Genomic DNA, 24,174 nt, shown 5'->3' on the forward strand with positions numbered 1-24,174 from the left:
AGGCTTCAACTCTGCCCCCAAGCCATTCTAGCATTTCACGTCATTCATTCTTTCAACAAACACAGCTGACCCTTGAACAACACAGCTTGGACTTTTTTTTTTTTTTTTTGAGACAGAGCCTCAAGCTGTCACCCTGGGTAAAGTGCCAAGGCATCACAGCTCACAGCAACCTCCAACTCCTGGGCTCAAGTGATTCTCCTGCCTCAGCCTCCCAAGTAGCTGGGACTATAGGCGCCTGCCACAACACCCGGCTATTTTTTTTTTTTTTTTTTTTTTGGTTTCAGCCATCATTGCTGTTTGGCAGGCCCAGGCTGGATTCAAACCCGTCAGCTCAGGTGTATGTGGCTGGCACCTTAGCCGCTTGAGCCACAGGCGCCACGCCACAGCTTGAACTTAATTGCAGATTTCTTCCACCTCTGCCACCCCTGAGATAGTAAGACCAGCCCCTCCTCTGACTTCTCAGCCCACTCAGTGTGACGATGAGGATGAAGACCTCCATAATGATCCACTTCCACTGAATAGTAAATAATTTTCTCTTATGATTTTCTTAACACTTTTTCTCTAGCTTACTTTATTATTAAGAATATTGTATATGGGGCGGCGCCTGTGGCTCAGCGGGTAAGGCGCCGGCCCCATATGCCGAGGGTGGCGGGTTCAAACCCGGCCCCGGCCAAACTGCAACAAAAAAATAGCCGGGCGTTGTGGCGGGCGCCTGTAGTCCCAGCTACTCGGGAGGCTGAGGCAAGAGAATCGCTTAAGCCCAAGGATTTGGAGGTTGCTGTGAGCTGTGTGATGCCACGGCACTCTACCGAGGGTGATAAGGTGAGACTCTGTCTCTACAAAAAAAAAAAGATATTGTATATGATACATATAACATACAAAATATGTATATATATATATTTTTTTTTTTTTTTGGTAGAGACAGAGTCTCACTTTATGGCCCTCGGTAGAGTGCCGTGGCGTCACACAGCTCACAGCAACCTCCAACTCCTGGGCCTAAGCGATTCTCCTGCCTCAGCCTCCCGAGTAGCTGGGACTACAGGCGCCTGCCACAATGCCCGGCTATTTTTTTGTTGCAGTTTGGCCGGGGCCGGGTTTGAACCCGCCACTCTCAGTATATGGGGCTGGCGCCCTGCTCACTGAGCCACAGGCGCCGCCCTAAAATATGTATATTTTAATCAACTGTTTATATTATCAGTAAAGCTTCTGGTCAACAGTACGCTATTAGTAAAGTTCTAGGGGAATCAAAAGTTATACAAAGGGCTTGGCACCTGTAGCTCAGCCCAGACCTGCCAAACAACAATGACAACTGCAACAACAACAACAACAACAACAAAAATAGCTGGGCGTTGTGGCGGGCACTTGTAGTCCCAGCTACTTGGGAGGCTGAGGCAAAAAAAATCACTTAAGCCGAAGAGTCTGAGGTTGAGGTGAGCTGTGATGCCACGGCACTGTACCATGAGCAACATAGTAAGACTCTGTCTCAAAAAAAAGAAAAAAAGTTATACATAGGGGGAGGGGTTGGCATCCCTAACCCCCAGGTTGCTCAAGGCTCAACTGTATTTTCTGAGCACCAGACACTATTTTAGGTGCTGGGATTATAGCCATTAAAAAAAAAACACACACACAGGCAAAAGATCCCTGTCTCTCTGGAGTCAACCTTCTGGCCTACAGAGAGCAGGCACAGTAAATATCTGATATATCAGAAGGCACTAAGCACAGGTGTGTGTGGGAGGGTCAAGGTGGGAAACAGAGAAATGGAAATGCTGGGAAGTGCAGGTGGTCAGGAAAAAGATGCCTGAGGTGACATCTGATAAGATGGAAATTGAGGGCGCATTCCAGGCAATGGAAACAGCAAGTGCAAAGGCCCTGAGGCAGGAGTGGCAGGAGCACAGTGAGACAGACAGCACCAAGAAACTATGTCACAGAGGGGATGGGGACAGATCTGCTGGGCCTTGGAGGCCACTAGGAGCCCTTTGGCTTTTACCATGAGGGAAACGGGGAGCTAGTGCATGGTTTTAGAATAAGAAGGACAGGTTCTGACCTGTGTTATGTTGTGTTTTGTTTTTCAGCAGGGTCTTGTTCTGTCACCCTGGGTGAAGTACAGCAGCAACATCATAGCTCACTATATATAACCTAAAACTCCTGAGCTCAAGTGATTCTCCTGCCTCAGCTTCCCAAGCAGCTGGGACACAGGCATATGCCACCACGTCTGGCTAATATTTATTTTTGTATAGGCGGCGTTAAACTACGTTGATGAGGCTGGCTCGAACATCTGGGCTCACGTGATCCTCCCACCTAAACCTTCCAAAGTGCTGGGATGACAGGTGTGAGCCACCAAATGTGGCCTCTGACCTGTATTTTGAGAGTCCCTTTGGCTGCTGGGCTGAGATTAGACCATAGGATCCAGGGCAGAAGCAGGAGAGCTGCAAAAAAACGACTGCTTCAATCCAGAAATTGGCCAACGATGGCTCGGGCCAGAGAGGTTGCTAGGAGGCTGTGAGAAGCAGGCAGCTTTGGACACATTTCGAAGGGATGGGCAGCAGGATGTGCTGACAGATCAGATATGGAACGGGAGGGAAAGGGGAGTAAAGGCTGATGCAGTCTTTGGCTTGTGTGCCCATGAGAACAGAGCTGCCCTGCCATTAGCTAAGATGGGGCAGGCGGGGGAGAGGGAACCCAAGTTCCTTTGGGGACACGATAAGTTGGAGACGTATGTGAGACATGCAGGTGGAAAGATCAGTTCCTGAAAGTTGATTCCACAAATGGAAAGAGATATTTTCATCCACCACTATTCCCAAAGGCAAGGCACCTTTCAGGGGTCCTCTAATATAGCCCACGGGCCACATGCAGCGGTGTGATTGTATTTGTTCCCGTTTTGTTTTTTGTTTGTTTTTTTGTAGAGACAGAGTCTCACCTTATCGCCCTCGGTAGAGTGCCATGGCGCCACACAGCTCACAGCAACCTCCAAATCCTTGGGCTTAGGCAATTCTCTTGACTCAGCCTCCCAAGTAGCTGGGACTACAGGCGCCCGCCACAACACCCAGCTATTTTTTTGCTGCAGTTTGGCCGGGGCTGGGTTTGAACCTGCCACCCTCGGCATATGGGGCCAGCACCCCACCCGCTGAGCCACAGGTGCCGCCCACCCATTTTGTTTTTTTAATTCAAAATAAGTTATGTGCAGTGTGCACAGGAACTTGTTCGTAGGTTTTTTTTTTTTTTTAAACTATAGTACAGCCCTCCAACAGTCTGAGGGACAGTGAACTGGCCCCCTGTTTAAAAAGTCTGAAGACCCCTGAAGACACTCACAAATAGAGCTGGTCCTCAGGGGTAGGAGAACCCGAACCCCGTGACTCTTGGCCAAATGCTACAAGGCTGAAGGGCAGTACAGAAATTCTGCCTTAGCTCCTGCTCAGGCCCATCAAAGGTCACCCAGGCCTCCTCCCAAAGCCATCTTTTTCCTTGGGCCCTGTCATTCTGGAGCTCAGATCCACACCCACATGGTGCAGTGAGTGGAGGGACTCCATGAGTTCCCCCTCAGCTCTAATAATCCACAAGACTGTGGGGCAGGGGGATCAGAAGGAGAGGTGGACAAAAAGGGAAAGAAGAGAGAAAGTGGAGGAAGGGACAAGTCTGGAAACCAAAACAGCACTTGGAGGAAGGGGGAAAAGAAACTGGTTCTTCACAGACTGTCGTGGCGCCAAGGGGAGGAATTAAGGCAGGAATTAGACTGACTTCAAGGCCAGACCTAACCCCAAGAGGAATTTCTAATAGCTTCTAAGATATTCCTCTTGGCAGCTAAATCAAATATTCAGGGGTTTACTGAGTTGGAGAATGGCACAGAACATCTCGGGAGCAAAGATCCACTGAACCACCTTAACTCCATGAACACATCTTTCTGCTCACTTTCTTTTTTTTGTTTGTTTGTTTTTTTACTTTCTTTTTTTTTTTTGCAGTTTTTTTTGGCCGGGGCTGGGTATGAACCTGCTACCTCCGGCATATGGGGCCGGTGCCCTACTCCTTTGAGCCACAGGCACCGCCTCTGCTCACTTTCAGTGGCAGCAGGTAACCAGAGAAAATTAACTGAAGAATTACGGTGGTGATGACTGCTTATATTTACTGTTACCTCCATACAAGCAGCAACATTCTAAGTACTCGCCAAGGATTGGCTGGCTTATCCCGTGATTCAGTGCTATTTCACTGAAGCCTACAATATCCCACACGTGGAAACTGAGACACAAAGAACAGAGACTAGCCTCAGGTGCACAGCCAGATGTCAACCCAGGAAATGTGACCACTTGCTCTGAGCACCACACTACACTACTCACTGAGTTGTTTTCACAACTTTTCCATATTTTCCAATTTTTCTACACTGAGAATGAAACATGTTAACGAGCATTTTTTTTATAATTAACTTAACTTGTAAGCCAGGTGCAACGACTCATGCTGGCAATCCTAGCACTCTGGGAAGATGCCAGGAGTTTGAGACCACCCTGAACATCATAGCATGACCCTGTTTCTCCAAAAAAATAGAAAACTCAGCAGCCAGGCATGGTGTTGCATTTCTGTAGTCCCAGCTACTTGGGAGGGTGAGGCAGGAGGAGCGCTTGAGCCCAGGAGTGCTATGAGCCATTGGGCAATAGAGCAAAACCCTGTCTTAAAAACAAAAATAAGGGGCGGCGCCTGTGGCTCAGTCGGTAGGGCGCTGGGCCCATATACCGAGGGTGGCGGGTTCAAACCTGGCCCCGGCCAAACTGCAACCAAAAATAGCCGGGCATTGTGGCGGGCGCCTGTAGTCCCAGCTGCTCGGGAGGCTGAGGCAAGAGAATGGCTTGAGCCCGGAAGTTGGAGGTTGCTGTGAGCTGTGTGAGGCCACGGCACTCTACCGAGGGCCATAAAGTGAGACTCTGTCTCTACAAAAAAATAAATAAATAAATAAATAAATAACTTGTAAATCTCTCCACTTATAAAGTTGTAAGAATATGAAAAATCAACAAATAAAAAATTAACTTGCAAAGAAAGGTCCAGGTCCATTTTTCCAACCATTATTCAAACATTAACCACAAAACAAGACCCTCTTACTAGTTTCACACCCTCAGTGGAACTAGAACATCAAATACCACTGAACTCAGCCCCTGTTTTCCATGTAGATAACAAAGTTCCTCTTTCCCATCCCAGAGCATTTGCCTGAGTGCAGGTGATAAGTCAGCAGAACCCTCCCCACGGACCATTTCCACATTCTGGTTTTTCTAGACATTTCCTGGGGCTCAGAGGCAGACACTGGCCCAGGAACAAAGCTGTGATAGTGTCACACGAGGCCAAATAACCTTGATTTCTAAGCATGTGACCATGGTTACAAAAGGAGCCAGGTGTAGACTCCCATGCCAATGCCATCCCCCAGCTGAAGAAAAAGCGTGTCCAAAGGAAAGACAGGAACTTGAAACGCACATCATCTTTAAAGATAATAATAACAATCATTGTTTATCTCTGTGCAGGGCACAGGCTAAACTGCTTACAAAGATTGTCTCATTTATTCTTCACCATCACCCCCTTAGGAGTTTGGGTATTTGTGGTCACTGCCCCATTTTACAGATGAGAAAACTGAGGCACAGGGACACAAGGTGGCTTGCTCAAGATCACACAATCTGTCCCCAGTCTTGAGCATGCTGCCTGGAAGACCAGAAGCTACTTGGTTTCTATAAATTACAACTGGATTCCCTTGATCATGCGCCAGCTGCTATCTGCTCTCAAATTCTGGTTCCAGGGAACCTCTAGAAACTAGGACAATCAGCAAGTCTGGTAATCTAGAGGGAGGAGGGGCAGAAGTAGTATACAAGGCCTAAAAGATTGGAGCAAAAGAGAGAGACCACCTAGAGTTTAACAGTCAACTACCATCATCCCCAAGCAAAGGTCAAAGCATCTGGGTTGGGTTTTCTCAACTTTTCCGTTTTCCCACACTAAGCATGAAACATATTAATAAGTATTTTTTAAAAATTAACTCACAAGGGCAGCACCTGTAGCTCTGTGGGTAGGGTGCAGGCCACATACACCAAGGCTGGCGGGTTCAAACCGGCCCAGGCCAGCTAAACAACAATGACAACTGCAATAACAACAATAACAAAAATAGCTGGGCATTGTGGCAGGCGCTTGTGGTTCCAGCTACTAGGGAGGCTGAGGCAAGAGAAATGCTTAAACCCAAGAGTTTGAGGTTGTTGTGAGCTGTGATGCCACAGCACTCCACCCAGGGCAACATGGTGAAACTCTGTCTCAGGAAAAAAAAAAAAAAAAAGTCACAAAAAGCAAAAAGTCCTTGGAAGAAAAACAAAAAAACATCTGAATTATTGGATTAGTTTCAGTTAAATAGAGGACACCCCAAACATACTCATTAGCCATCAACTGCCACTTGCCACCAATAAAATACATCCTGATACAAAATCTTGTTTATGGTCACCTATTTTCCCCTCTCCTTAATTTAGAAGAAAATAAATAAGAAAATACTCCAGAACTCACTGCAATGCTAGACCAGATCACCATGTGGATCCTTGCAAAAATAATCCTGTTACTACATCTGGTATGGGGACTAGAGGACATACAGATTTTCTCTCTACTAAAGAAAGCCCAACCAAAAAGAGGCTCCGATCATTCCTAGATCCTGAATGCAAAACTCATGGGCTATTTCTAGACGTGGGGTAAATCTCTGACCCCACTGGCTTAAAAATGGGAGACATATCAAAGAGGGGTTAGTCATTCAACAAAATGATATCCCTCAAAAATAAAGGCTTCCAAGGGGGCCCCTGGAAGGCCAACTCCACTCCAAATGCAGCCTTCAAGAAAGAACCACTTAACAGGAGGAGAAGGTTACTTTGGGATGCTAATCACCAGCTCCTAAGCGCCATGGTAATTTCTCCTGATTGCTAAACAAAAGGAAGAAAATAATCGTGTCCAATGTGCCTATTGTGTTCACCAAAACAGCATAAAGAGTGCCCTCCTGGAACAAAGGGGCAAATCGCATTACAGTGAGGGTAAAATCTGAAATATTTGAGGATTAGACCACAGAAAGTAGACTCTGGACACCTAGCCGGATTGGCCACTCAACATTTCAGAAGACAACTTGCTGGGATAAAACGTCCGGACATCCCCAGAGTGGAGCCTCGCGAGGGTGGGGGTGTGTGGTGGTGCCACAAACTCGGGCACCCCAAACCTGACCTAAAGGTCAGGCAGGATAGAGTTGCCACCTTCTTCCCTGGCCCGACCCTCTCCTTCTTCCTCTGTTCCTCCAAACTTCCCCCAGAGTATTTAGGCAGAAAGAAAAAGACAAAGATACCTAACCACTGGACAGTAACATGGGTATAAAACTGGGGGTTTAGGAGGAAAGCCAATCAATGGGAAGTCACTTTCCACACTCTGAGCGACTTTTGTGTAAGGGGGACCCCAACCAACAAAGAAGATGTGAGAAAAAAAGCAGGGAGCCACCTCCCTTCCCTCCCCCCACTACTAGCGTCCCTTTCCTTAGAAGGTTAGGTTTTGCTAAAGGAGGGAACCCCAAAGCACGCAGGCCTCCTCCCGTAGGCTCCGGTCCCTTAGCCTCCGCTACAAACCCCAGGGCTGTCTGGGTACATGCCCTGCTCCCCTAGAACTGAGTACCCCAAGTTTCCCCCATCCGCTGCACCCCCGAAAGGCGGGACCGGGACGCGGGCCCTCCAGCCGGCGGCTGATCCGGGAACCGGACGCCCCGGGAGGCTGCGGGCCCGGCGCTTCCCCCCGCGGGCCGGCCTCCGTCCCCGCCGCCGGCCTCCCTCCCTCCCGCCCGCCCGCCTCACGCGGCCAGGGCGGCCGCCCAGCACGTACCCAGAAGGGGTCAGAGCCATCGGCGCTGCAGAAGCCCCGGAGCGCCATGCGGCCGGCGCGGGCACCTGCGGGCGGCACCAGGTGGCGGGCGGACGGCCCCGGTTGCTGTCTGCGGCGGCGGCGGCGGCGGCGGGAGGGCAGCGTGGAGGGAGCTAGAGCCGCAACGCCGCCTGGTTGGCCCGCACGTCACGGGGATGCGGCGGCCCCGCCCCACCCGGGCCAGGCTCAGCGCGCGCAGCACGGCGTGGGCAGAGCAGGGCGGCTGCACCCTGGCGCCCCTCCGTGGCCCCCCACGTTGCCCCCCACCGCCGCCCCTCTGCGACCCCCACCCGCCCCCGGAGACCCCGCCAGCCCGCCGCCTGGTCGCAGCCCCTAAGGGACAGGCCCGGGGAGGGTCCCTCACCCTCCAGAGGCCGCTGCGATCTTTCTGTCAGACCCTGCAACCAGTTTTGGAATTCTTTTATAACAACGGTATTCATAACACCAAGGAGAAAAATCACAGGAACTGAGCCCTCCGTGAGCCTAGAGGGTGCCAAGCGCCTTAGGTGCTTCCTCATTTGACCCTCACTATTTTTCCTCCCGATCTTTCTCAAGATGGGACAAAACCAGGTGCAGAAAAGTTGAGTGATTTTTCCAGGGTCACCTGGCTAACAACAACAGGCAGAGCTGGGATTTGAACCCAGTGAGCTGACTCCAAAGCTGATACAGACGGCGGGTGGGGGGAGAGAGGGCGGTTTTCTTATTAATCTCCCCTCTCCAGATGGGGAAACAGGTTGGGAGAGGTGAAGCGACTAGCCCAAGATCACACAGTTTAGCAAGGAGTGGAAGTGGGATTGAACAACATGACCAGTCTGACTCCAGAGCACTCCTGGCCAGAGGGCTGCCTTCTCCATCCCAAACAGCTGTTGCCCTCACCTTTGTGGGGAACCCCTCCACTTCTCACCCTCGGGAAACAACAGGTTATTGAATGTCACCGAAGTTAAATGAAACGAGACCTAGAGATACAGTAATTAGCAAATATTCACAGTTATGCAGTGTCTTAAGGCGGTGTTCTTAGCAATTAACAGGAATTAACTTGTAATCCTTACAACAACCCCATGAGATAAGTACTATTATTATTATCCCCATTTTGCAGATGAGGAGACTGAGGCCCAGAGAGACAGAGACAGAATAATTGGTCAGGGATTATTCAGACAGTATGTGACTAAACCAAACTTTGAACCCAAGTTGTCTGGTTGGGGAGTGGGGGGCAATCTATGATGCTAACCATTGTACCATATTGTCTCAGAACGGTTTAATTCACAGGCAGCCAGAGACACCAGAGCTGAGAGTCTGAGCTTTCACTGTGATACCAGCAATGCCTTGCCTTTCTCCTCCCCTCTTTAATCCCTTGCCTGATGTGTGGTTTCTATAACACATGCACACACAACAGCTGCACCAAATAAAACAGGAACAATATTTGAATTTGAGACCCCTGAGAGGACATAATGAGGGAAGGGGGTAGGGAGATGGGATTGTTTTCTGTGATTTTTTTATTGGCTCGGGATGAGTGCATTTCTAAGAGATAATTACTTTTAGCATAATGCTCATTGTGCTGTTGCTTGGACATTTATACAATCAACAAATATTTAGTGAACATTTACTATATGCTCGTGTCTTGCCAGGAACAAGATAGAGCTGCTGCTCTTAGGGAGCTTAAAGTGTTGGGTTTTTCAAAAAGTGTTTTATGGTAGAGCAGCAGATTATTAATAAAATAATTACATAAAGAAAAGCACTTAAGGAAAAGCCATGAAGCAGAGAAGGTTCTTGGAGGAAACCAAAGACAACATAGGTGGCAGAACTCCAGAGAGGGAAGAAAAAGAATTCCATCTGGGGCAGTAGGGATCAGAAGTGGCCAGAGCATGTAAGATCCTATGGGCCAGGAGGAGCGTAATGGAAAGCCTCTGATGGGTTTTAGGCAGGCCAAGAGGCAGTAGGATTTCTTTCCCATTTTTATCTAACTCTTTATTCATCCTTTTAACAAATATTTATTGAACAACTGTATGAAAAGATGTTCAACATCATCATTAGTCATCAGGAAAAGGCAAATAAATCCCCAATGAAATACCATTCCTCATCTACCAGGCTAACTAAAAAGAAAGATTCAAAATACCAAGTGTAGGCAAAAATGCAGAGTCACTGGAACTCTCACACTCGTTAATTGAAGTGTACGTTGGTTCAGCTACTTTGGAAAACTGGCCACATCTAGTAAAGCTAAACATGCAACTCTACAGTGACACAGCAATTCTCCTCTCCAAAAGAAAGGAGTGCTTAGGTCACCAAAAGGTACCTACAAAAAATATTCATGATAGCAACAATATGTATGACTCCCACAAAACATAATAAGGAGCAAAAGAAGCCAGATACAAAAGAGCACATTTTCATGATCCTATTTTTACAATGTTCAAGAATTGGCAAAACTAATATACGTATGTTGATTAAAGTCAGAATAATGGGGGTGGCACCTGTGGCTCAGTGAGTAGGGTGCTGGCCCCATATGCCGAGGGTGGCAGGTTCAAGCCCGGCCTGGCCAAGCTGCAACAAAAAGCCGGACATTGTGGTGGGCGCTTGTGGTCCCAGCTGCTCGGGAAGTTGAGGCAGGAGAGTTGCCTAGGCCCAGGGGTTGGAGGTTGCTGTGAGCTGTGATGCCACAGCACTCTACCAAGGGCCATAGAGTGAGACTCTGTCTCTAAAAAAAAAAATACCCAGGCATTGTGGCAGGTACCTGTAGTTCCAGCTACTCAGGAAGCTGAGGCAAAAGAATTGCCTAAGCCCAAGAGCTTGTGGTTGCTTTGAGCTGGGATGCCACTGCACTCTACCGAGGGCAATAAAGTGAGACTCTGTCTCTAAAAAAAAAAGTCAGAATAATGGTTATTGTTGGTGGTTATTGACTAAAAATGAATCTGCTTGGGAGATGGAACTGTTTTATAACTTGACCTGGTGTTACTTGGTTTTTAAATTATATTTGTATACACATAAATACGCAAACATATGTTTTAAAATTCATTGAGCTGGACGCTTAAGGTTGCTGTAGTATACCTTGATTAAAATGTTAAAATAGAAACTAAATAAATAAGATAAAAGTATTCATTGAATGTCTACCCTCTGCCAGATGCTTTATTAAGGGCTATAGACACAACAGTGAAAAAAAAAAAAAAAGAAGGAAGTAGATGATAGACCAAAAAATAAGTCTAATACTTTCCAGAAATGGAAACTGGGGGTTGGAGGGTTGAGGTAACCTGTCCCGCATCCCACAGCTGGGATGTGGCAGGAACAAGGCTCAGCTCTGCTCCTAACCACCAAGCCTCTCTGTGTAACTCTTTGAGCCACAGACTCAAACCACCCCATTTGCCTTCTCTCTAAGACCCTCTCTCCTCATCTGGAGCTCTTGCACAACAAAAGCCTTTAGACCAAAGGAGCTCTGGGCCCTGCACCAAACCCACTCAACCGACAACAAAGTAGTTTGTGATTAAAGTACAGGATTTCTGTCTCAATAAAAATAAATAAATAAATAAATAAATGAAATGCAGGATTTGGATTTCAAGCACCAGTAGCCTAGTAAAGTGAGTCAGATAAATAGTATAAAGAATGTCAGAGAGATGCTTTTTTTTTTAATTCCCTGTAATCAGAGCACCCAGTTCCTCTTCATTTATTTTGTGGTATTTATCACTATTTGTAAATATTTATTTATTTATTTGCTCCCTATGGCCTCCCCGGCCAGACTGGAAGTGTGAAGCTGCTGCCACCTCTCACCCAGACCCCTGCGCCTGCTTCCTCCTGGGTCTCCCGGCTCCCTATGTCCGTACTGCAATCAGAACTCCTCACAGCAGCCCAAGGATCCTCATCAAGCAAGAATGCCGCAGTCTGCATGCAGCCTCCAACAGCCTCTCATGATCTTTTGTATAAAATCCTTCTGGAAATGATCCAGCAATTCCACATTTAGTGTATACTCCCAAAAACTGAAACAGGGACTCAAATAGATATTCGTACACCCGTGTTGGTAGCAGTGTCATTCACAATGGCCAGACAGTAGAAGCAGCCCAACTGTCTATGGATAGATAAATGGACAAACAGATAAACACAATGTGCACACAATGGAATACTATGCAGCCTTAAAAAGGAAGGAAATTCTGATTCATGGTGCAACATGGCTGCACTGGGGGGCATTACGCTAAGTAAAGAAGCTGGTCATAAAGGGCAGATTGTATGATTTCACTTCTATGAGGTTACTAGAGGAGTCAAATTCCATAAAGACCGGAAGTAGAATGGTGGGTGCTAGAAAGCTGGGGGGAGAGGCGATGGGGTCTTACTGTTAATGAGGACAGAGTTTCAGTTGAGGAAGATGAAAGAGTTCTAGAGACAGAGTTGATGGTTTCATGACATTGTGAAAACACTTAATGCCCAAGAACCGTACACTTAAAAATCATTAAAATGAGGACTGGGGCTCAGCACCTGTGGCTCAAGCAGCTAAGGCGCCAGCTGGTGGGTTCGATTCCAGCCCAGGGCCTGCCAAACAACGACGGCTGCAACCTGGGTGTTGTGGCAGGTGCCTGTAATCCAAGCTACTTAGGAGGCAGAGGCAGGAGAATCGCTTGAGCCCAGGAGTTTGAGGTTGCTGTGAGCTGTGACACCACAGCAATCTACCCAGGGTGACAGCTTGAGGCTCTGTCTCAAGAAAAAATAATAAAATAAAATAAAATGAAGACTGGGCGCGGTGGCTCACGCCTACAATACCAGCACTTGGGAGGCCAAGGAGGGTGGATTGCCTGAGCTCATGGGTTCAAGACCAGCCTGAGCAAGAGAAGCAAGAACAAGACCCCAGCTCTAAAAACAGCTGGGCCTTGTGGCAGGCGCCTATAGTTCCAGTACTCAGGAGGCTGAGGCGAGGAAGAATTACTTGAGCCCAAGAGTTTAAGGTTGCTGTGAGCTGTGACACCACAGCACTTTACCAAGGGCAACAAAGTGAGACTGTCTCAAAAAAAAATGGTTAAAATAATAAATTTTATGTTATATATATATATATATTTTTTTTTTTTTTGTAGAGACAGAGTCTCACTTTATGGCCCTCGGTAGAGTGCCGTGGCCTCACACAGCTCACAGCAACCTCCAACTCCTGGGCCTAAGCGATTCTCTAGCCTCAGCCTCCCAGGTAGCTGGGACTACAGGCGCCCACCACAACGCCCGGCTATTTTTTGGTTGCAGTTCAGCCGGGGCCAGGTTTGAACCCACCACCCTCGGTATATGGGGCCGGCACCTTACGGACTGAGCCACAGGCGCCGCCCGTTATATATTTTTTTGAGGTAAAGTCTCCTTCTGTTGCCCAGGCTAGAGTGCCGTGGTGTCATCATAGCTCACTGCAACCTCAAACTCCAGGGCCCAAGTGACCCTCCTCCCTCAGCTTCCAAAGTGGCTGGGACTACAGGTGTGTACCACCATGTCTGCCTAATTTTTCTATTTTTTTTAGAAATGGGGTCTTGCTATGTTGCCCAGGCTGGTTACAAATATGTATATTCTACCACAATTTTAAAAACAATTATAAAGAGATCAGAGGAAAGTGGTAAAAAGATAATCCTTCCAGGCTTCTGTGACCTGCCCTTTGCCCATTTCTCCAGCAACATCTTATAGCTCTTTCTCTTAGTCACTAAGCTACAGCCACACTCACAGCTTTCTGTTGCCTTAAACACACGTTATGTTCATTCCTACCTTCAAACCTTTACCCTTGCTGATCCCTCTGCCTGGAGCCTTGTGCCCCCAGGTGTTCAAGTAGCCAGTGCTTTTGCATCACTCGGATCTCAGCTCAAATGCCACCTCCTAGTGCCCTCTATCTTGTCACCTGCTTTATTTTCTTTCTAACATCTAACACTGTCTGAGATGGTTCAGTTTGCCCTGTCTTCCTACAATGCATAAGGAACACATAAGGTCTGCACAAATCCGATGAACAAATATTTGTTATCAGGTAGTGTTGCGGACAGGAGCTGGCAAACTACCACCAGCTGCCTTTGTTTCTAAATAAAGTTTTATTAGAACACAGCCATGCCCATTCATTTGAGTATTTTTTTATGGCTGCTTTTGCACTCCAACAACTGAGCTGAGTAGTGGCAGCAGATATCAAGTGGCCTAAAAAGCCTAAAATATTGGGTGGCGCCTGTGGCTCAAAGGCGTAGGGCGCCAGTCCCATATGCCGGAGGTGGCGGGTTCAAGCCCAGCCCTGGGCCAAAAACCACAAAAAAAAAAAAGCCTAGAATATTTATTACTGGCTCTTTACAGAAAAAGTTAGCTAACCCCTGGGTCTAAGTGTTCTGGGTACATAAGTAGAGTAAAATATATCCAAATCTCTCCACTGTGGAACTGAAATTCTAGTGGGAAAGAGAGATAGGTAAATACACACAGGATTTACATGTATAGAGTGTACAACTTCAGATAATTAATGGTAAGAGGGGGGAAGTTAGCTAACATTAAGTCTGGGATAGGAAGCACTTGAGGCTGCCTGACCAAGTGAGACCTGGCTGACCATGTAAACAGAGATGGGGAGGGCTCTCCAAGCAAAATAATCACCATGGGCTACTCCATGGCAGCCAAATTTGGGGAGCAGCAGAGAAGGCAGTGGGGCTGGAGTGGAGGGAGAGGGTGAGCAGACGAGGCCTGGTCACATGGGAACTTGTGAGCCACAGGGAGGACTTGTGGGGAGGCACTGAGCCAGGGAGTGGCGTGACTTCCCTTTTGATTTAACAGGGTCACCCTGCTGCTGGTGGAGGGGAACTGACTGTGGGCTGGGGTGGGAGCCAAGGGAACAAGCAAGGAGAACAGTTGGAAAACTACCCCAGGAATTGAAATGACAGTTGGTGGGTGAAGAGGGTGACGCGGGGAGGTGGTGAGAAGCACCACGTCCTCCGTCGACTTTGAGGTAAGACCCTCTAGGATTGCTGACAGATCAGAGAGAGGTTTGAGAGCAAGACAGACCCCCAAGGATGACACCAAGACCTTGAGCCCAAGCCACTGAGAGTCTGCCTCAAACTCAGCCAAATCTCGGGTGCTGGTTCAGGCTTGGTCCATACCGAGTTTTGATGAAAGTTTCTGAATGAATGAGTGAGTGAGTGAACCAATGATGAGCAAGGGCAGAGGGAGAGGGCCCCTTTGGATTTAACTCTAAAAGCACAGAGGGAACCAAAGAGCAGGACCCCTTCTTCCAGCAGTCTGGAGGTGGAAAGTGGGGACATCGGAGGAGGTCAGGGAGAAGGCAGAGGAGAGATGGCACAGGTGGGTTACAGACTTGGAAGAAATAGCAAAGCACTGAAAGAGATCGGGGAGAGCCCCAGAAATGGGACAGGGAGGCAGAATTCGATGACAACAAAGATCAATGATGTGGCTTCATAAGCCCAAAACCAACACTTGCCACCAAGTCAGGTGGCAAGGACCCCTCTGTTGGGTCCTTGGCACCCCTTGAGACTGTACATACCCCAAACCTGACCTACTATGTGCTAACACCACAGCAGCTGAAAACCAGCCATAGTAACAAGGGAGACCCTGAGAATCTGAAGGGCAGGCAACCCAGGGGACTTGCAGCCACAGAATGGCAACAAGGAACCACCTGATTGTTTCCAATTCTCTTTCTTCTTCTTCCGCCTCTTTTTTTTTTTTTTTTGGTTGGAGACAGAGTCTCACTGTGTTGCCCAGGCTAGAGTGCAGCCTCCCACTCCTGGGCTCAACCAATCCTCCTCTCTCAGCCTCCCAAGTAGCTGGGACTATAGGCACACACCACCGTACCCAGTTAATTTTTCTATTTTTAGTAGAGATGGAGTCTCACTCTTGCTAGTCTTGAACTCCTGGTCTCAATCGACCCTCCTGCCTCAGTCTCCCAGAGTGCTAGGATTACAGATGTGAGCTCCTGTGCCTGACCCCAGTTTTTTCTTTCAAACACAATAATAATATCAGTGACCACTCAGCATGTGCCGGGTGCTGTGGGGTTTCACTTCTTCCACAATCATGCTGACTGCACAGATGAGAGATGGAGGCTCATAGGGGTTGAAAAAACTCACTCAAGGGCGGCACCTGTTGCTCAGTCAGTAAGGCAACAGCCCCATATACCGAGGGTGGCGGGTTCAAACCCAGCCCGGCTGAACTGCAACCAAAAAAAAAAAAATAGCCGGGCGTTGTGGCAGGCGCCTGTAGTCCCAGCAACTCGGGAGGCTGAGGCAAGGGAATCACTTAAGCCCAGGAGTTGGAGGTTGCTGTGAGCTGTGTGATGCCACGGCACTCTATGGAGGGCAATGAAGTGAAACTCTGTCTCTACAAAAAAAAAGAAAAAACTCACTCAAGGTCACATCACAGGTGGGTGGCGGCTGGGGGTTGAAACCCAGGAGCCACTTCCCTTTTCTGCTATCTATGCCCATGAGAAAGTTAAAGAAGGGCGGCGCCTGTGGCTCAGTCGGTAAGGCGCCAGCCCCATATACCGAGGGTGGCGGGTTCAAACCCGGCCCCATATAATGAGGGTGGCGGGTTCAAACCCGGCCCGGCTGAACTGCAACCAAAAAATAGCTGGGCGTTGTGGTGGGCGCCTGTAATCCCAGCTACTCGGGAGGCTGAGGCAAGAGAATCGCTTAAGCCCAGGAGTTGGAGATTGCTGTGAGCTGTGTGAGGCCACGGCACTCTACCGAGGACCATAAAGTGAGACTCTGTCTCTACAAAAAAAAAAAAGAAAGTTAAAGAAGGGAGCCGGGCGTTGTGGCGGGCGCCTGTAGTCCCAGCTGCTCGGGAGGCTGAGGCAAGAGAATCGCGTAAGCCCAAGAGTTAGAGGTTGCTGTGAGCCGTGTGACGCCACGGCACTCTACCCAAGGGCGGTACCGTGAGACTCTGTCTCTACAAAAAAAAAAAAAAAGAAAGTTAAAGAAGGTCTTTGACAAAGGAGAAACTGAGAGTCTGGGAGTGCACTAATAGGATCAACTTCCTCAAAACCCAAAGAATGGCCAGTCTGCCAAGACCAGCAGCCATCAAATGGGGCTACTTGCCTGAAAGTTCTCTTAGGAGTGCATGGAAACATGGGCTTTTGGTTTACTTTTTTACTGTCAGCACTCTCAAACATAAAAAAAAGTGGAAAGTATTGTAAATTAAACCACACACATGCTCACTACCTAGTTTCAACAATTGTTATCATTTTGTCATTTTTGTTTCATCCTTATTTACATATGGAGAATATGTTAATTCACTGTTTTGAAACCATTTCAAAGTGATTAGAATTTATGACACATTACCCCTAGATATTTCAGGAAGTACCTCTACAAGATAATGACATGCACTTACATAACCACAGCATTAGTGTCACTCAGAACAAAATTCTGCAATGTCATCTAATACACAATACACAATTCATACTAAAATTTCCCCATTCCTGGCTTGGTGCCCATAGCTCAGTGGTAAGGGTGCCGGTCATATGCACTGGGGCTGGTGAATTCAAACCTAACCCGGGCCTGCTAAACAACAATGAGACAACTCCAACCAAAAAAATAGCTGGGCATTGTGGCGGGCACCTGTAGTCCCAGCTACTCGGGAGGCCGAGGCTAGAGAATTGCTTAAGCCCAAGAGTTTGAGGTTGCTGTGAGCTGTGACACAACGGCACTCTACCGAGGGTGACATACTGAGACTCTGTCTCAAAAAATAAAAAAAAATTTCACCATTCCACCAAAATATTCTTTTTAAAAAGCTGATGCTAGGCGGGCATGGTGGTTCACGCCCATAACCCTAGCACTCCAGGAGGCTGAGGCAGGAGTATCACCTGACCTCAGGAGTTCAAGACCAGCCTGAGCAAGATCAAGACCCTATCTATACTAAAAATAGAAAAACTAGGTGGGACACAGTGCCTCACACCTGTAATCCTAGCACCCTGGGAGGCCTGGGTGGGTGGATTGCTTGAGCTCACGAGTTCAAGACCAGCCTGAGCAAAAGCAAGACCCCCCGTCTCTACTAAAAATAGAAAAACTGAGGCAAGAGGAGCATTTGAGCCTGAGTTGGAGGTTGCTGTAAGCTATGACGTCACGGCATGCTACCCAGGGTGACAGCTTGTGACTCTGTCTCAAAAAAAAATAAAATAGAAAAAATAGCGGGGCATTATAGTGGGTGACTGTAGTCCCAGCTACTTGGGAGGCTGAGGCAGGAGGATCACTTGAGCCCAAGAGTTTGAGGTTGCTGTGAGCTGTGATTCCACAGTATTCTATTCAGGGTGACTGACTGAGACTCTGTCTCAAAAAAAAAGAAAAAAGAAAGAAAAGAAAAAAAACTTGTGTTTACAAACCAGAATCTGATTGTCTTAGCCCAATCAGAACTTATAGTGAGACAAAGCCAGATTTATTGACTCACTACAAAGAGGGAGAGCACACCAGAAAAACTATAGGATGCTTTACCAAACAGAGTCAAAAATGAATTTATTATAGGATTTGGGGAAGGGTCAAGTTTAGGTGAAATTTAAACAAAGCAGGGTTTTGATAGGTTCAAAGCAAAACAGGGCTGTGAGTAAAAGAGATCAACATCAAAGCAAACTTCAAAGTGGGCCAAGTAGCCTGTTCCCTTCAAAACTACATTGTAATATATAATTAAATAATTATACAACTCACCATAATGCAGAATCACTGGGGTTCCTGAGCTTATTTTCCTGACACTAGACTGTCCCAGCACTAGCATCACTGCCTGGGCTCCACCTCAGATCATCAGGCATTAGATTCTCATAAGGAACACACAACCTAGATCCCTTGTATGCACAGTTTACAGTAGGGTTCGTGCGCTTATGAGAATCTCACGCCATGGCTGATCTGATAGGAGGTGGAGCTCAGGCAGTGATGTAAGCAATGCGGAGCAGCTGTAAATACAGATAAAGCTTCGCTCACTCGCCCACCCACCCACTTGCTCACCTCCCAGTCCCTACTAGGCCACAAACCATTACTGGTCCACAGCTGGGGTTTGGGATCTACAGAGATATGGTACATCCAGAGTGAGTTACTACACACACATCAGAAATGGTGATGCTAATCTACACCAGATGAACAGAAAAACACTCATGGTCTCAGTTAGTCATGGTAGATGGGACATACTTTATCACCATGCCCTCCCATAATTTCCCCAAAATGACCATCACAGAACTTTACAAGGTTTAAAGTAGAGAAAAAAAAGAGAATGGGAGATGAAACAACATCAGGCAAGGATGACAACACAATCTTAGAAGATAGAACACGAGTGAATTAGCGGAACACAGAAGACAGCAAGAACCAAGCCAATTCCCACCACAGAAGCCAGAAAAGCCTAAAAACTGAAAATGTCAGTTACATGCAGAGTGTCTGTACCAAAACATACGGCTACTGTCACATACTGGGGTGGCTTATGTCTCATGGCTCTGCAGGCTGGGCAGTCCAAGACCAAGGTGCTGGCAGATTTGGGTGTCTGGAAAGGACCTGCACCCTTGATAACTGTTCTTTCACTGTGTCTTCCCATGGTGAGGGGTGAGGGATCTCTTTGGAAATCTCATTTATGAGGGCATTTATCCCAATAAGAGAACTCCATACCCATGACCTAATCACCTGCCCAAAGCCCCACCTCCTTGTGGGACACAAACATTCAGACCGTAGCATGGAGGCTTTAGTGAGTTGGAACTGAAAACCAAAGGACTGTTTGGAAGTTTAGGAAAAGTTAGACTCCTCCCACCTCATGGAGCAGGGGACATTCTCTCTCTCCAGCCACGGTGTAAGATAGTCAAATGAATGACTCTCTGGAGAAAATGAATCAGAGGGAGTCCAGATGTAGGAAGAGACACAGAGGAGGGAACGATCACGGGCCCGATGACAGGAGGAGTAAGTATTGTGTACTTAGGAATGGTGAGATTCCCAAGCTCCCATCCCCATGTGACTCTCACAGTGATGACAGTCACTCTGAGACCTCTGAAAGAGCCAATATAAACCAAGGACAAAATCCTTTAATCACAGAATAGAACAACTAAATTGCATTGTTTGCACAAGTTTGTGTCCTTGTGGAGTATGTTTACTCAGCCTGATGGAGAAGCCATCATCTGAAAGGCAGATGATCCCATGCCAAGAAAAAAGGGATAGTCCCACACTGGCCATTCAATACTCCAGTTTAGAAGTGGCACATGTCATATCTTCTGGGGTGAAATTCACATAACTTAAAACCAACCATTTTAAAGTGAACAATTTCCGTGGTCTTTAGTACTTTCACAACATTATACAACCACTACTTCTATTTAGTTCTAAAACATTGTCACACCTATGGTGCATCTTACAAGGGTACATGTGAAACTTAGTAAATGTAGAATATAAATGTCTTAACACAATAACTAAGAAAATGCCGGGAACCAGTGCAATGAAAATTTGTCAAATGACTTCAATAAACTGAAAAGCTTCTGTACAGCTAAGGAGACAATAACCAAAGCAAAGAGACAATCTACACAATGGGAAAGGATATTTGCATATTTTCAATCAGACAAAAGCTTGATAACTAGGATCTATAGAGAACTCAAATTAATCCACATGAAAAAAGCCAACAGGGCGGCTCCTGTGGCTCAGTGAGTAGGGCACCGGCCCCATATGCCGAGGGTGGCGGGTTCAAGCCCAGCCCCGGCCAAACTGCAACCAAAAAATAGCCGGGTGTTGTGGCGGGCACCTGTAGTCCCAGCTGCTCGAGAGGCTGAGGCAGGAGAATCGCGTAAGCCCAAGAGTTAAGAGGTTGCTGTGAGCCGTGTGCTGCCACGGCACTCTGCCCGAGGGCGGTACAGTGAGACTCTGTCTCTACAAAAAAAAAAAAAAAGAAAAAAGCCAACAATCCCTTATATCAATGGGCAAGAGACATGAATAGAACCTTCTCTTTTTTTTTTTTTTTTTCGTAGAGACGGAGTCTCACTGTACCGCCCTCAGTAGAGTGCCGTGGCGTCACACGGCTCACAGCAACCTCCAACTCTTGGGCTTACGCGATTCTCTTGCCTCAGCCTCCCGAGCAGCTGGGACTACAGGCGCCCGCCACAACACCCAGCTATTTTTTTGTTGCATTTTGGCCGGGGCTGGGTTTGAACCCGCCACCCTTGGCATATGGGGCCGGCGCCCTACCCACTGAGCCACAGGCACCGCCCCGAACAGAACCTTCTCTAAAGATGACAGACAAATGGCTAACAAACACATGAAAAAATGTTCATCATCTCTTTATATTAGAGAAATGCAAATCAAAACAACCCTGAGATATCATCTAACCCCAGTGAGAATGGCCCACATCACAAAATCTCAAAACTGCAGATGCTGGCGTGGATGTGGAGAGAAGGGAACACTTTTACACCGCTGGTGGGACTGCAAACTGGTTCAACCTTTCTGGAAGGAAGTATGGAGAAACCTCAAAGCACTCAAGCTAGACCTCCCATTTGATCCTGCAATCCCATTACTGGGCATCTACCCAGAAGGAAAAAAATCCTTTTATCATAAGGACACTTGTACTAGACTGTTTATTGCAGTTCAATTTATAATCGCCAAAATGTGGAAACAGCCTAAATGCCCACCAACCCAGGAATGGATTAAGAAGCTGTGGTATATGTACACCATGGAATACTATTCAGCTATTAAAAAAAATGGAGACTTCACATCCTTCGTATTAACCTGGATGGAAGTGGAAGACATTATTCTTAGTAAAGCATCACAAGAATGGAGAAGCATGAATCCTATGTACTCAATTTTGATATGAGAACAATTAATGACAATTAAGGTTATGGGGGGGAGGAAAAGCAGAAAGAGGGAGGGAGGGAGGGGGGTGGGGTCTTGGTGTGTGTCACACTTTATGGGGGCAAGACATGATTGCAAGAGGGACTTTACCTAACAATTGCAATCAGTGTAACTGGCTTATTGTACTCTCAATGAATCCCCAACAATAAAAAAAAAAAAAAAAGAAAATTCGTCAAATGGTATATAAAACCAGTGTATTGTGCCCCATGATTGCATTAATGTACACAGCTATGATTTAATAATAAATAAAAAAAGAATCTTCATTTTTTAAAAAATAAATAAATAAATAAATAAATAAAACATTGTCATCCCCCTAAATGAAACCCTGTACCCAGAAGCAGTTGCTTCCCAGTTCCTTCAACCCCTGCCTCTGGCAACCGTCAATCTGTGTTGTGTCTCTATAAATCTATTCCAGATATTTCACACACTGTCATTTTACAATACAGTATTTTCAGATTTTGTATTTCCAAATTTGCCTTCTCACTAAAGCTTCCTTGTAATCTCAAAATCAAGTCAAAGGGCTCGGCACCTGTAGCTCAGTGGCCAGGACACCAGCCACATACACCACAGCTGGTGGGTTCAAATCCAGTCGGGCCTGCCAAACAACAATGAAAACTACAACAACAACAAAAAAATAGCCGGGCGCCTGTAGTTCCAGCTACTTGGGAGGCTGAAGCAAGAGAATCACTTAAGCCCAGGAGTTGGAGGTTGCTGTGAGCCGTGACACCCAGCACTCTACCCAGGGTGACAGCTTGAGACTCTGTCTCAAAAAAAAAAAAGTCAAGGTTTTTGTGTGGTCATTGGTGGAGATACACAGAGCATGCAGGAAATTTGAGTTGCTCAGCAACTGAGATTGAACCAGGCAACCATCTGCCTTCTGTCAGGTCTCCTATAGTAAATAAGTATCCATTTTACAGAGTTTTTGTGCCAAATTTTCCAGCTTTTTATTGTTGATTTTACTGTTTACAATGGTCACCAAGCATAGTGCTGAAGTGCTGTCTAGTGTTCCTAAGAAAATACACGGGTTAAGTTCATTACCGTCCATGAGTTCCATGATGTTGAAACAACGATATATACTTAATAAGGTGTCTTTAAACAGAAACATGAATAAAACAGGTTATATATTGACCAGTTGATGAAGATATCATGTCCAGAGGCTTGCATGAATTGAATTTCCCCTAAGAACAAGGGTTCAGTATTTGCTTATTCAGTGTTCATTATGACTTTACAGATCATAGCTAGGAATAAAAAGAATCAACTGAAAGTGGAATTACACAACACGTGACCTTTGGTCTGGCTTCTTACACTTAGCATGATGTTTTTAAGATTCATTCACATTGTAGCATGTATCTTTCTATGGCTGAATAATGTTCCATTGTATGAATACATCACAATTCGTTTATCCATTCATCAATTGACCAACATCTGAACTTTTTCCATCTTTTGGCTATTGTGAATAGTGCTGCTATCGACATGAGTGTATGTGCATCTATTTGAGTGCCTGTTTTTCAATTATTTTAGGCATATACCTAGAAGTAGAATTGGTAATTCTATGTATAGCTTTTCTGGGAATTGTCGACCAGTTTTCCCTAGCAATTTAGCCATTTTGCATTCTCCCAGCAATACATAAGAATTTCATTTTTTCCACACCCTTGCCAACTCTTATTACTTTCTGAGTGGTTTTATTTTATTTATTTATTTATTTATTTATTTATTTATTTATTTATTTATTTATTTGAGACAGAGCCTCAAGCTGTCGCCCTGGGTAGAGTGCTGTGGCATCACAGCTGACAACAACCTCCAACTCCTGGGCTTAAGCGATTCTCCTGCCTCTGCCTCCCAAGTAGCTGGGATTACAGGCACCTGCCACAGCGCCCAGCTAATTTTTTGGTTGCAGCCGTCATTGTTGTTTGGCGGGCCTGGGCTGGATTTGAACCCACCAGCTCAGGCAATCCTCCCCAGTCAGCCTCCCAGATTATAGGCATGAGCCACTGTGCCCAGCCTAAGAAAAGATTTTAATGCAAATGACGGATAAACCCAAAACAATCAGGAACAGGAGAACAGTCCTAATGAGGGACATGAAGTAAAATTCCAAAAAGCTACCAGAAATATCTTAGGGAGATAATAGAAAATAAAGCATTCCAGAACAAGGGGTTTTTCTTTTGTTTTGTTTTGTTTTGTGGAACGCTCAGGAAATAAAAAAAGAGCTCTTAGAAATTAAGAAAGCAAGAAGGAAAAAAAGGTGTTTTGTGAAAGGAGTGGAGGAAAAATTAGGGGAAATCTTGCAGAGAGAAGAGAAAATAGAGGACATTAAAAGAGCATACAAGGCCAGGTGGCTAATGCCTGTAATCTCAGCATTTGGGGAGGCCAAAGCAGAATCACTGGAGGATAGGAGTTTGAGACGAGCCTGGGCAACACAGCAAGACTCCATCTCTACAAAAAATAAAAAGTTAGCCCTGTATGGTGGCATGTGCTTATCGTCCTGGCTACTTAGGAAGCTAAAGTGATAGGATTGCTTTAGCCCAGGAGT

At 46.5% G+C, this 24,174-nt stretch overlaps 1 protein-coding gene across 1 annotated transcript in view; it reads right to left on the bottom strand.

The window, feature by feature from the left end:
• ABCC1 (ATP binding cassette subfamily C member 1) overlaps positions 1 to 8,014 on the bottom strand; it is a 153,627-nt gene extending 145,613 nt beyond the window's left edge. The window contains exon 1 of the mRNA XM_053557315.1: positions 7,849 to 8,014. Within this exon, the coding sequence (XP_053413290.1) occupies positions 7,849 to 7,896 (48 nt within the window). The 5' untranslated portion in view covers positions 7,897 to 8,014. The remainder of the gene's footprint in view (positions 1 to 7,848) is intronic.
• Positions 8,015 to 24,174: the final 16,160 nt, after the last annotated feature.

The sequence above is a fragment of the Nycticebus coucang genome, chromosome 12 (assembly GCF_027406575.1).
Source record: "Nycticebus coucang isolate mNycCou1 chromosome 12, mNycCou1.pri, whole genome shotgun sequence".
Taxonomy (NCBI): Eukaryota; Metazoa; Chordata; class Mammalia; order Primates; family Lorisidae; genus Nycticebus; species Nycticebus coucang.